The sequence below is a fragment of the Leguminivora glycinivorella genome, chromosome 19 (genome assembly GCF_023078275.1).
Source record: "Leguminivora glycinivorella isolate SPB_JAAS2020 chromosome 19, LegGlyc_1.1, whole genome shotgun sequence".
Taxonomy (NCBI): domain Eukaryota; kingdom Metazoa; phylum Arthropoda; class Insecta; order Lepidoptera; family Tortricidae; genus Leguminivora; species Leguminivora glycinivorella.
The window spans coordinates 6,531,948-6,547,002 of NC_062989.1; the positions used below are offsets into that span (position 1 = coordinate 6,531,948).

Here is a 15,055-nt window from a genome sequence, read left to right on the forward strand (position 1 = left end):
AAATTTGTTACTTTGATATGGCATCTTCAGGCATCTATTTAAATCTAATTTTTTATGTATTTTAGATGAATATGTATTATTTAGCTAAACCCCCTTTTGATAACATTAGATATTAAAACGACTCTACGCCATTATTTGACGGAGACGGTTTTTAAAAGAACATTTTATTTAATAAAATGTTCTGTCCAGTTGTTCTATTTTTGAAGCTTTCGCGTTGTGTCCGCGTCTCCTCTATCTTAAGATGCGTAGGTACTCTACATTGCGTATAAAATGTGTACTTTACCTAATTATCTCTACAAAATATCAAAAAATATGCATAATTTAATTAAGAGGCTAAATAAGAACTAAGGTCTGTACTAAAACTATGATCATTTTTTATGAGGTTTTGATTCAAATATAGAGAAACATATATTAGAGCTGCTTTCTGGCTGCGTATTTATTAGTCTTGTGTTAGTGACTGATGGGTCGGACATTATTTTCAGTCGATAATTTCCCTTTAAAATTTTTCATAGCGAGTAATTATTCAATGCATTATTTTACTCAACGCATGTTCTTGAGAAATAGTAATAGGGATGTCAGCAACATTTCCTCGCTGTATCGCAATGCTGACGACGTTTTGCGAGAAAGTAGCCAGCTTTTCAGTCACCAGTAACATCAACCAGACGCTTTATTATTAAATAATGTTCATCAATATGCAGAAATCTTTCAGTAATTACTTCCTGCCAATGGCTGATGACAAGATGGCTGATCTTTTCCGGTGGACTATGCCGCGCCTGCGCGCAGCTTCGTTGCGCTTGAATTTCGCCACTCCTTTGATGACCGCTGGACTGTGAACTAATATGTCATTTAATTTTGGGAAGTCGATTGTTCTAAAATCTATAAATAAATTTGTTTACTAGCTAGAGCGTGCCTATTGTCATTGTACGAGTACTAGTACTACTTACCTAGATGGAATGTATTGCTGGAATATCGTCTGACAGATTTTAGTTCTAAGTGTATGGTTGTGATGATTTAAAATATTATTGTAAGTAAATGACACTGAGTCACTGATTTATTTTGCTTATTTATGCTACCTACTCCACCTATGTAAGTACTTACACTACCACGCTTACTTTCTTGCAAAGGAGATAGCCAGTATAGCCCCTCACAATTAGCCTTCGAGCCTTCTAGGCTCTTATATTGTATGACCCTTTGATCGATCTGGCTAGTGCAGTGTGCAGTTGATGCTGTTATAACTTAATTGATACGTACTTACTTGAATACTTTGAAATACTTCATTGAATTAAGAAAAAGACCTTACCTTATACGATGGTCGGACAAATAATCTTAGGGTTTATGTTACAAACACCGAAATGCCATCCATGTACATGTAAAGTCGCATGTAAGAACTTCACTTGGCTTCGCTTACACTTACTCGTTTGCTTAACAGATGTACCTCTATACATAATGAACATAATTCTTTTGTTTTTAAGAGACAGTAGTTTATCATTGCTACAAAAATCCCATCTTAAAAGTAATGCTATGAAAATCCCAAAAACAGCATTATTTATAATAGTATGTTGTGCAACAAGGGAGGTAAGGGGGATTTTGTCGACGAGTGTTAATAACTCGCGACTGCCGCTGTCTTACCAGTGTTAACTCGCGGCTGGAGATGTCTTACCACGGCGGTCGGTAGGTAAATGTTGTATTAGGCGGAAGTTTTGGGGAAGTTCTATGATAAAATTGTATCACAATATTTGAGGCATAAGATAGGGTACGCGAGCCACGTAAAGGCACACCAGAGAGTGGAACAGCTACACTCTCTTTCTTGAAATTGTATGTTCCAGAACACGCAGTCAGTCGCTGTGGCCGAAATCGGCCATGACAGCATCATTATCAACATATTGTATTGATACAAAATATGCCTAAATATTCAAGCACATTTTGGGCACGTCAGAACACCACCTAAGGTAACGGACCCAATCATGGACAGTTTAAGAAAAATTTTCGCCTGTTTTTGATATTTCACTCATAAATGTAAAAATTCTAGCGCTAAGCGTGTTAAATCTTGAATGTCCTATCCTTCTTTTACATTTCAAGCGTATTTCAGAATAGATACTCCTATTTGGTTTCTTCATAGTTAACAAATTAAAACTAGGTGTTTTTTCTCCAATTATGGACGGCAGTTCTCCAGTAATGGATCCCCCATTATGGACAGTGAAATAAGTTTAAAATTTTACTTTTAAAGCCAACTGATACTCAATGAGTCAATTTTATATGCCATATAAATACAATTAGTTTGGGTTATTTTAACATAGGATTGTTTCTTGTAAATTTGGTTTTGTAAATTGTTCCTTGTCCATCATAGGAGGTACGCAGTTTTTCGGTTCCAGTAATGGACACTCGCAAAATAACGCCATTTCTTTATATCTTTGGAGCAACAAACTAATATGTTTTATACCTTATCTCATGCTTAATGCAGTTAAGTAAAACTCATTCAAGTTTACACCGAGTATTATTTTTTTATTATTTTATACATGAACTAAACTCTCTTAGCAACATTGCTAAAAATTCGTCTTGATATATTTTTCTGTAAACTGGTGAATTTTATCTTACCGACCGAACTTAACCGAATTAATTGAAACTTCAAAATAAAACAGCTCTACAACTCTAGTTTATGGTACATAGCCGTCAGTTATCAGAAACTAATTTTAGATACTTATTTTTAAGGATTTGTGTAATTTTGTCCATAATGGCATCACCGTCCATTATGGGGTATTTTACCTTATATAATTGTAGGATATTGAGGATGGCGGGCAGGCTTTAAACTCATCTCGTTTCCTGTCGAGTTCAATGAGGCGTTCAGTTTCAAAGTCCTTTATTACTCTATCATGAACGAGACGTCGCCATTCGGGCCGCTGCGCTGCCTTCCGCTCCCAGTCAGAGGGCTCAAGTTTGCTCCTCTTCATGTGTCTTTTTGAAGATGCGCTTCGCCACTCTGCTGTCGGACATCCGAGAAACGTGCCCACACCCACACCACCGTAGCTGCCGCCCCATTAGATAAGCCTTAATGTAATGTAGCAATAAGTATAGTAACAAAAATCACATGTGACAGAGTCCAATTTAGGTGAGATGACGAGCGCAGCGAGGAGGAGCGTGTGAAGTTGACCGTGATCAAACCAGAAACGACTATTTAACCCTTAAATACTTGACCTTGACAAATATTTGTTCAAATTTGAATTTTGACATGGTGTCATTAGTCAAAAATAAATGATGCATATATACATCACTATGCATTTAAGGGTTAATGTAAACTATATATCTTACGGTAAAAGCCCGAAGCGCGCTTCATATAAGTATAAGTACTTAGTCATCGGTATTACCAAAGACTTATATAACTCCGTATAGACCGATAAAGTCTAAGAAAAAAACCGGCCAAGAGCGTGTCGGGCCACGCTCAGTGTAGGGTTCCGTAGTTTTTCGTATTTTTCTCAAAAACTACTGAACCTATCAAGTTCAAAACAATTTTACTAGAAAGTCTTTACAAAGTTCTACTTTGGTGAATTTTTTCATATTTTTTAAACATATGGTTCAAAAGTTAGAGGGGGGGGACGCACTTTTTTTTCCTTTAAGAGCGATTATTTCCGAAACTATTAATATTATCAAAAAATGATTTTAGTAAACCCTTATTCATTTTTAAATACCTATCCAACAATATATCACACATTGGGGTTGGAATGAAAAAAAATATCAGCCCCCACTTTGCATGTAGGGGGGGTACCCTAATAAAACATTTTTTCCCATTTTTTATTTTTGCACTTTGTTGGCGTGAGTGATATACATATTGGTACCAAATTTCAGCTTTCTAGTGCTTACGGTTACTGAGATTATCCGCGGACGGACGGACGGACGGACGGACAGACAGACATGGCGAAACTATAAGGGTTCCTAGTTGACTACGGAACCCTAAAAAACGTACCTCAAAACCATACAGAAAAGGGTCCGGTGAGCTAGATGGCGATACACCTTCGGGGTACGCTCGGCTAGATGGCGCTTATATTAACATTTGACATTTTAACACATATCAAGCTAAGAATATGGGCCAAATTGTCAAAACGGAGGTTCAAAAGTTTTAAGCCTGTGTCGAGAGATGGCAGTCTATGCACTGTGATTACACATTTTACTTTGACAGTAATTCTCTATAATACTCGATGCTCTTTGGTATTACTAATAGCTTTTCGTAGGTAACATACAAATCAATCAATTGTTTTAGAAAGTCCCCTCCTGAAACAGCAAAGATCACGAGTAACTCCCCTAGTTTATTGTTGCCGTTTTCCTGTACCTAATAGGCTTCTTGACACTAATAAGTAATAACTTGACTGATACTACTGTTTACAAGGATAGTGTCTGTTTTATGAATGACCATAATTATATGACAACAGTGTAGGGCATTCTTATTTGGGTCCAACCGTTTTTAATGTTCCATAGTTAACTAGGAACCCTTATAGTTTTGACATGTCTGTCTGTGCGTCAGTCGTCGGATAATCTCAGTGACCGTTAGCACTAGAAAGCTGAAATTTGGACGGGCGGACAGACAGACAGACATAGCGAAACTGTAAGCGAATAGGAAGTGCCATAGACTTGTACTACATTGAAAAGAGTAAGGTTTAAATTGCCTGTGAAGCCTTAAATACACAGATTTTAGTCGACGAATAGAAAAAAAAACTATTAGTACTAAAGTATGTGAATCTTATAGGGGGCTGTTTCAAATTAAGTACGCCGTAACGTAAGTTATTGTTTACATAACTTATTTAGGGATATTCCCAGCCACGAATGACTAACCAATACGTCACTAATGTCCACGACGCAACGAATTATCTCAAGAAATCCATATCGCAAAATGTGCCCCATATAAAAAGGTGATTGTTTTGCATAGATATCACTGAGAGGGTGATCAGTGTCGAGGACCTACAGAAATATATTATAATTTATTAAATAATATTTAAAAGGTAAGTACCTAATTTATTTTCTTGTTACCCTTTATTGATGTAGGTTACCTATTTCGTATCTAATAAATAATAATAAATAAATAAATATTATAGGACATCCTTACAGATTGACTGAGTCCCACGGTCAGCTCAAGAAGGCTTTTGTTGCAGGTACTCAGACAACGATATAATATAATATACAAATATTTATATACATAGAAAATATCCATGACTCAGGAACAGATATCTGTGCTCATCACACAAATAAATGCCCTTAGGTACCAAGGATTCGAACTCGGTACCGCGGCATAGCAGGGTCACTACCCGCTAGGCCAGACCGGTCGTATCTATCCTATTTCGAATTACCTCTACTATTTTGGTACATTTAAACAGTGTCCATGTCGGCGTGATTGATATACATATTGGTACCAAATTTCAGCTTTCTAGTGCTAACGGTCACTGAGGTTATCGGCGGACGGACGGACGGACAGACAGACATGGCGAAACTATAAGGTTTGACTTAGGTTAGTTGACTACGGAACCCTGAAAATGGTGGTTCATATATACACATGTCGAAAGTGCAGTGATCTTAATGTTATCTGTTTCATTGTTATGGATGAAAAAGAGTGATGCCTTTAACCTACGGCACCAGGATTTAATGCCGGAAATAATTAGCAAAAAACATGTTTTTTATTTATTAAAAAGCACAATACCTATTTATTTTGAAAACGGCCGCGATTAGTTGAGATTCCATGTCAAGTACTTTTTGTAATATTTTATTATGGGTTGTTTATGAATAAAAATATATGCTTTATTTTCAGATAAAAATGGCTGGAAAGATTATTATTTTTGCCTGTTTGGCTTCCAGCGTGTTGAGTTTGCCAGTGGCTAATCAAAAAAATATCAGCATAAGAAATTTCAGAGGTGAGCATAAACTCGAATAAAATCTAAAATATGTACCTAACTTTATAGTCATACTTGTTATGGAGAATTTTTGGCCAAAAGCTGCACTTTTGGATGGAAGCAAACCGCTTTGCATGGTGATAGTAGACATCATAGTAAACGATTTTTTCCGAGGATATCGAAATTTTATCCCTTAGGAAGCCGAGCGTAGCGAGGTGTTTTATGAAAATTAAAAAAATTCTATCTTTTTATTGTATCGTCCGATTTTGACAAAACGTATCTCAAATGAAAGGTATTGATTTGTGTAATTTAAAAAAAAATACAAGGAAAAAAAATTTAAAAGAAAAGTAAGAAAAAAATAAAAAAAGTAAATTTACGTCTCGCACTGAATAACTTCAAAGAATGACAGACAAAATGTACAATGTCGATATACGAGTTTTTTTTAATCGAAGACAGATAAATTTTTAGTTGAAAACTGAAGATCGCATCGAAATCAGATTAGCATTTTTTAAGATACAAGTTGCCAAAGTTGGGAAAGATCGCTTTATATGGCCACTTTGAAATTCCTTTGCCAGAAAGTCAGAAATAATATGTTTTTCTGACACAGAAAAATACATAGTAACAGTACACATCAAAATAAAATTAAAAATTCCGAGGATATTATAATTTCATCCCTTAGAACGACGAGCGTAGCGAGGTCGGTTACGAAAACCGAAAAAAAATCTCATTTTTTTGTACGTCGTCCGATTTTGACAAAACATGTTTCATTTGAAAGGTATTGCTTTATGTAACTTAAAAAAAATATTGAAAAAAATTGAAAAAAAAATGTAAGATTTTTTAAAAAAAAAACCTTAATTTTCGTATCACACTGAATAACCGCAAAAAACGGTAGACACGGTGTATAATTTCGATATATGATTTTTTGAAATTAAAGACAAATAAATGCATGATTATTAAACTAAAAACCGAATCGAAATCGAATCAGTAGTTTTTAAGATGCAAGTTGTCAAAGTTGGCTTAGTTTGTTGATACCTATTATCTGTTAAGAGTGTTGTTATATGGTCGCTTATAAATTCCTTAGGCAGAAAGTCAGAAACATTATATTTTTCTTACAGTTAAAAGTATGCATAGGTAATAGACATCATTATAAACATTTTTTTACAAGGATATAAAAATTTCATTCCTTAGAAACCCTTAGAAAGACGATCCAATAAAAAAAAAACTGCCTTTTTTTGTTTTTCGTAACAGACATCGCTACGCTCGGCTTTCCAAGGGATGAATTTTTTATATCCTCGTAAAAAATTGTTTATTATGATGTCTATTACCTATGCATACTTTTAACTGTAAGAAAAATATAATGTTTCTGACTTTCTGCCTAAGGAATTTATAAGCGACCATATAAACAAACTAAGCCAACTTTGACAACTTGCATCTTAAAAACTATTGATTCGATTTCGATTCGGTTTTTAGTTTATAATCATGAATTTATTTGTCTTTAATTTCAAAAAATCATATATCGAAATTATACACCGTGTCTACCGTTTTTTGCGGTTATTCAGTGTGATACGAAAATTAAGGTTTTTTTAAAAAAAATCTTACATTTTTTTTCCAATTTTTTTCAATATTTTTTTTAAGTTACATAAAGCAATACCTTTCAAATGAAACATGTTTTGTCAAAATCGGACGACGTACAAAAAAATGAGATTTTTTTTTCGGTTTTCGTAACCGACCTCGCTACGCTCGTCGTTCTAAGGGATGAAATTATAATATCCTCGGAATTTTTAATTTTATTTTGATGTGTACTGTTACTATGTATTTTTCTGTGTCAGAAAAACATATTATTTCTGACTTTCTGGCAAAGGAATTTCAAAGTGGCCATATAAAGCGATCTTTCCCAACTTTGGCAACTTGTATCTTAAAAAATGCTAATCTGATTTCGATGCGGTCTTCAGTTTTCAACTAAAAATTTATCTGTCTTCGATTAAAAAAAACTCGTATATCGACATTGTACATTTTGTCTGTCATTCTTTGAAGTTATTCAGTGCGAGACGTAAATTTACTTTTTTTATTTTTTTCTTACTTTTCTTTTAAATTTTTTTTCTTTGTATTTTTTTTAATTACACAAATTAATACCTTTCATTTGAGATACGTTTTGTCAAAATCGGACGATACAATAAAAAGATAGAATTTTTTTCATTTTCATAAAACACCTCGCTACGCTCGGCTTCCTAAGGGATGAAATTTCGATATCCTCGGAAAAAATCGTTTACTATGATGTCTACTATCACTATGCAAAGCGGCTTGCTTCCATCCAAAAGTGCAGCTTTTTTTTCATAACTATAGTATGACTATTAATATAATATTCCGTTTTCGGTATTTTCAACCCCTTAATTGCCAAGAGCTCTGAAGGCACTGAAGCTTGAACAGTTTCATGTGCCCTGCCTACCCCGTTTAGAATTTTATGTATACGTATCAAAAAATACTGACATTTCATTTTGTCCATCTTAAGGTTTCCCTCGTCCCTTCAAATACTATTCAAGAGAAGATTGGGGGGCTAAAGCAGCCACTGCCATCGACCATCTCAGTTTGCCGGTCCCTTATGTGACCATCCATCATACATATATTCCGGGAGCATGCTTTAACTTCCAACAATGCAAGAGCGCCATGCGGGGTATGCAGACTTACCACCAAGACACACAGGGATGGGGTGACATTGGATACAAGTACGTATTTATACCCTCCTGAGTCGTGGAAGCATTTGTTATGTTTTTGAATTTGGAACTATTTCTTACTCATTATAAGTTCAATAGTTATTTGTTTTACAAGGGGGCAAAGTAGTTGTTTAACCGCACTTTCCAATATTCGTGGAATCTTGAGCGTTGCGAGGGTATCAAGGCACGAAGGTTAAACAAACTTTGCCACCGAGTGAAACACAATTTTTTTTCATTCATTAATTATAGTCGTACAGTATATAGACGTTTTTAATAATGTTCTAGGTAACTAGACATGAAATAAAATATGGCTCTTAAGTCAACCTAGAAGCTTATCGAAGATTGTGTGCGCAGTGGAAATATTTCAAATGTACTGTTTTGCTTACCCATGAACTCAAAGTTTCAAATTCGGACTATATATATGAGACACCATCATTGACCGGTTTGGCGTAGCGCGTAGTGACCCTGCCTGCTAAGCCGCGGTCCCGGGTTCGAATCCCGGTAAAGGGCATTTATTTGTGCGATGAGCACATCAGATATTTGTTCCGGAGTCATGGATATTTTCTATGTATATTCATATTCATTTATTCATGCTTTCACATAAGTATACATAAAAATGGGTACAATATAAGTATGTATTATCTATATTAAGTATGTATAACGTCGCCTAGCACTCATAGTAGAAACTTTGCTTAGTTTGGGGCTGGGTTGATCTGTGTAAGTTGTCCCCCAATATTTATTTATTTATTTATTTATCATGCTACATCCATTATAAAATTCTGATAAACATTGTGTTGCAGCTTTGCAATAGGCAGTGATGGTGCGGTGTACGAAGGCCGAGGCTGGTTGGCTGTAGGTGCACACGCCTATGGAGCAAACAGTCGGAGTATAGGCATCGTCTTCATAGGAGATTATATATGTAAGTACCTATTGGACAACTAAACAAATGGATTTTTTGGCAGCTGCTGTGGTGAGATCTTAGTATCGGCTCTATCACGTGGTAAATAAAATAAAATGTATTTATTCAAAAATCAAGGATACATAATTGCTTACAAACAATTAAACTAGGTATATGACTAGTTTAATTTATATGACGCAGTCTATAAACTAGGTAGGGATTTGTATAGGTCAAATTTGGGTTATATAATTTGGGCGATATAATTAACATTCATCAAGCTTATGAAAATTCGAGTACTGTAACTGGAAAAAATTAAAACGTATTGGTATATATTTGAGGAGTGTCTTTTCAAAAGGGCTTATTTCCATTTTTTCTTTTTTTTAACTATGAATGCAGTTGTTCTTAGTATAGAAAAGTACGCGTTGTTTTGAGATAAAAGTTCAAAAAATCTCGCCTTGATCTTTAAAAAAAAGATTAACATCAAAGTTTAGAACACATTTTGAAAAATGTGTAATGATTATTTATGTGGATAAACCAATGTATGTATTACAACAACATTCATATTAACTAACGTTAATACAAATCCAAAAATAAAATAAAACTATTTTAAAATAATAACATTTACGCTGCCACAACAAAAGGGCTTAATTCCCAAGAGTTCGCATCAAAAGTGCTTAATTCTCAAAACATATGGTAATTAAATATTTATTTAGGTACACATGTTGCGTTTGATGTAATCATAGCATTAACGTCAACTTACAATATTACAATTTTGCTAATTAAATATTAATTTCAAAATCAATACCGTGGAATTATGTTTTTCTCGATTTCCCAAAAAAAGTTCAAAGTGGAAATAAGCCCTTTTGAAAAGACACTCCTCATTTAATCTCTACGTAACTTTATATTGTATAAGTTGTATTACCTACAGTTTCCTTACGAAATGTAACAGGCAATTTCAAACATATGAATATCAATATTATCTAGCTCTACTACTATGAAGATATAAATATTTTTCTTGCGCCCGTGCAAGTTACAGACGGTCAAGCTTTTGCGTGCAAGTTATCTTAGATGGTTAAGCAAACCAAAAATGTAGGGTTAGGATTATTTGCTTGACATTCTATACTATTTTTTTTTCTGTTTCAGCGGATCTACCGCCTCCCAAAAGCCTACAAGCAGCCAAAGACCTCATTGCTATTGGAGTGAAAGCTGGATTCATATCTCCATCCTACCATCTAATAGGGCACCGTCAGGTGAGCGCGACCGAGTGCCCAGGACAGAGTCTGTACACCGAAATCACCAGTTGGGACAGATTTTTACCAGATTTTGACGTGAACGCGTAAACCAATAAAAATTACCTGAAAATTACTTTGTTTTTTTTTTCTTATCGGTTACGAATAGAAACAAAAATAAAAAGACCTTCTTGACCGTGTTTATTACAATCCTTATTATCTAGATAAACAACTACATAATACTCGTATCTATCGTAAATATTAAAAATTGTATTTAGTATTTGATGTTTTGTGACTCTTGTGAAAGGACAAAAACCAGCGTAATTCGTATCTTAACTGAAACTACTTAGCTCAATGACCAATAGATAGGTAGATATTTAAGAAAAAAGCTTTCCATCTTATTAAAGTGAATGTGTTATTAATGGTTTTTGTGACTATCCCGTTTTTATCAATTATTTACATAATTTAGGGATCTTCCCAGCCGAGAATGACTAATCATAATCAATACGTCACAAATATGTCCGCGTCGCGCCGAATTATCTCAAGAAGTTCATCGTATCGCATAAAGCGCTTCATATATAAACATGATTGCTTTGCATAGATAATCATTAAGAGGGTGGTCACTGTCGAGGACGGAAATATATAAAATATTACCTTCATAAAAGGTGAGTAGGTATTTTATAGTTATGTTGCATAAGTTACTAGTATATTTTGTTAGGTATTTAGTGTCTTAATTTAACGTTTGTAAAAAAGGTGCGGTTTCCGATGGCAAAAACCAGATTCATCCGGGTCAAAAATACATTAAGTGTGTGTATTTAAAGCTCCCGTGAGAATACAGGTTTTCTAAACACAGTGACTTGACACAAAGTATCGAACATATTGTTATTTTTTTATTTTCTAGGCGTTAAAGTTTAAAGAAATATTTATAATACTATATTAGTGCATATAAGCTTAAAACAACTGCGACTTCAAAGTTTCGATATAGCAAAACACTTCTTTATCGAAAGTGCAGTAATTTCAATTGTAACCTAATATTTTTTTTATAAAAAACCTACAACAAATGTTACCGCAGTTATTTAATATTATGCTCGTATTAATATTTATTTTGATTACCTACTGATTACAGTGACTACTGATTATTTTGCTTTATTAAAGTATTTTACAATAATTTGATAATAAATAATAAAGTTACTATTGTTTTAAGATGGATGATGCTTAAAAATGTGCTTTAATTTTCAGATATACAATGGCTGGTTATAGTGGTTATATATACAATGTTATATTTGCCTGTTTGTCGGCCAGCGTTTTAAGTTTGCCAACTAATCAAAACTACAGTGTCAAAAACTTTAGAGGTAATAAGTTGGTAAGAATCTATTTATTTAATTCTTATATTATTGGTGTAGTGATTCATTAAGGTAAAGCGTACACAGACCCGCATCGGATTCACTGCATTTGACTATAATCTTTGTATAGAAAGTCACAAGTGTCACAACTCAAACAAGTGCGTCAGTCATTCGATCTGCACCGCACGTATCGCAATATCAGATGCGATGCCATGCGTCCGATGCCTAAGATAAGGACATGTTGACGCCTACCTTTATCGAACACTTTTTCATTGAAGGTTACCGTCTACGCTTCCCATTCTACTCAAGACAAGATTGGGGTGCCAAACCACCAGTTTCCTACGAACTGCTCAGTTTACCCGTTCCATATGTGACCATCCACCACACATACATTCCAGTAGCGTGTTTCAACCCTCAGCAATGTAAATATGCTATGCGGGAAGTACAGAAATTACACCAGGACGACAATGGATGGAGTGACATTGGATACAAGTACGTATCAAAACCATTTGCAACTATTTCTTGTCATCCTGTGCCATGGCTACGGTCTCCTGGGTCACTTAAAAACCTAGTTTTAACTTAACTAAATCCACCAAACATGGATTATGGTAAAGACTTTCAATCTACTTGCACTACTTACCTATAGTTGAACATTTCAACGACTTATTTATACTTACTAATCATGTTTTACAATAGAACATGATGCAGCAGTTTTTCAAGCAAATTGTAGTAACTACTACTATTCTCTGACTCATGAGGAAGAATGATAACAAAATATTAACATTCTCTTCGGTGCATTTTCTTAAAACAACGACATCGGCGACGCTATCAAAATCGTTGCCAATTTATCTTGGGCTGACTCTAACTAAGATTTCTAACCTGTTCTAGAAAAGATTTTCGCATGTACATACATAATATTCCGCATACATGTTTATAATAATTAATCAAGTAATCAAATTGGAACCAATAAAGATAAGCTAGGTTATCTATTCCCAATAAAAGGCACTGATTTACCTACTTTCGCTTAATGTAATGTTTTTTTGCAATAACTTAAGATTATAACATCGATCAAGCTGTTTATTGATGTTGATCACGATCACAATGGGGCGTGTAAGTACATAAATAGGTACTTATTACCTATTATTATAGAAAAATATGCACCTAACATGATTAAACTAGTGTGTTTCAAATCTGAAAATCAAAATAATACTTTTTAAATACCTAATACCGCATCTAGTCTTGTGGGTAAAGGGTATTTTTTATTTTACCACTCCTTTTCTCCCGTAGGTGTTGTAGATAGAAGTGGACTGTGGAATTTGGGCTCAATTCTTGCGTGGGCGGTGAACTTACTGTCACTGCAATATCACTAGTTTTTTTCAACCTGATAATTGCTAAGAGTGGCACTGAAACCAAGCGTGGATCCTGGAGTCTAGGTTAGCTATGTAAATTGACCTCGTCGGGGGTCCCCCGGGGGTCGGAGCTGGGTACGTAGCCGAATGCACAAATTCTCACGAAACGCTCACGTTAATGCACGCGATAGATATAGACAGCTACGAAAGAGAGCTATCTATCTCTGTCGCTCTTGCGCATTGGCGCAACAGAGCCAGCGACTACCTTTCTGCAGCGTTTGGGTGGCGTTTCGCGTCGCACAAATGCCATTCAGCTACGGGGCCTGATGCATTTCTGTCGACGTCTAACGATTGCCATTCGACTACGAAACTGGATCCGTCCTTGACTGAAAGTTTTGTTGCAGCTTCGCAATAGGCAGTGATGGTGCGGTGTACGAAGGCCGTGGCTGGTACAGAGTCGGCGCTCATGCCATAGGCGTCAATAACCGAAGCATAGGCATCGTCTTCTTTGGAGATTATGTTTGTAAGTTGGACAGAATTATCACTGCCTGCTTGGTGTATCATGAGATAAGATGCCAAAAGTCATTGTTAAAAGATATCAATACAAGGTCCCCAAAAACCTGTAATTCGATTACATACGGACTTACATGGATTGCTCCAATCAAAAAACGCACTTCATGAGTACTGTAACTAGGTTTTTTAAAAGAAACTCTTCTTCCATCCATTCATTTTGCCACGGCTCTTTAAAGCCTAGAGTTCGTTTAGCAAGTAATCCCAGGATTTGGCATTACTAATTACTTATAGCGAAAGCGCCTGCCATTTGACCTCTTCCAGCGCCCAGAAGGCAAAATAGGTTTTATTGGGGTTAAATACTCGTAGTCCAGTTTCCTCAGGATAGTCGGGATGTTTTACCTCGACGAAAAGAGATTTCTTACAAAAGATCCAAAAAACATTGATACCTATATACGAGCCAGAAGTTAACGACCTCCAGATTGACAGTTGATGGCTCTTATACATGTCACTAATATCGCTAGACTGCTAGCGCCAGTAGCGCCTAATAATTGACTATTTCCAATAATGTAAACATTTATCTTTTTCTTTTTCAGCGGATCTGCCACCCCGAAGAGCCTACAAGCGGCTAAAGACCTGATCGCTATTGGAGTAAAAGCTGGTTTCATTTCTCCATTCCACCGTCTAATAGGCCACCGTCAGGTTTCCGCCACTGAGTGCCCCGGACAGAGTCTGTACTCTGAGATCACAAGTTGGGACAGATTTTTACCAGATTTTGACGTCAACGCGTAAAACAATAAAGAGTGTCAACAGTACAATTTACTTCCTGTTTTTACCGAAACTGTGTGAAAAGTTCCCAGGGTACGTTGCCGAATGGCACAAACGCTCACGAAACGAAACGCTCGTAGATATCTATCTCTATCGCTCTTGCGGATTGGTGCGACAGAGCCAGACTACCTTTCGCGGCGTTTCGTTTTCGTTTCGCGTCGCAGAAATGCCATTCGGCTACGGCACCAAGACAGAGTGTGCTAGGCCAAAGTGTGAAGACTGAGATCACCATTTTTGCCGTCAACTTAGACATTTTTACCAGATTTTGACGTCAACTCTTGTCAGCAATAAAGAACTTGTGTAATTTACTTCGCCTT

At 35.6% G+C, this 15,055-nt stretch overlaps 1 protein-coding gene across 1 annotated transcript; it reads left to right on the top strand.

Moving 5' to 3' along the window:
* The first annotated feature begins 4,891 nt into the window (after positions 1–4,891).
* Positions 4,892–15,046, top strand: LOC125236749 (peptidoglycan-recognition protein LF-like). The gene is given in 11 exon segments (XM_048143674.1): positions 4,892–4,988; positions 5,789–5,891; positions 8,380–8,593; positions 9,382–9,500; positions 10,623–10,816; positions 11,324–11,373; positions 11,948–12,060; positions 12,330–12,543; positions 13,805–13,923; positions 14,507–14,524; positions 14,527–15,046. Coding segments are annotated over 10 exon segments (1,314 nt in total). The 5' UTR covers positions 4,892–4,988; positions 5,789–5,794; the 3' UTR covers positions 14,703–15,046.
* Positions 15,047–15,055: the final 9 nt, after the last annotated feature.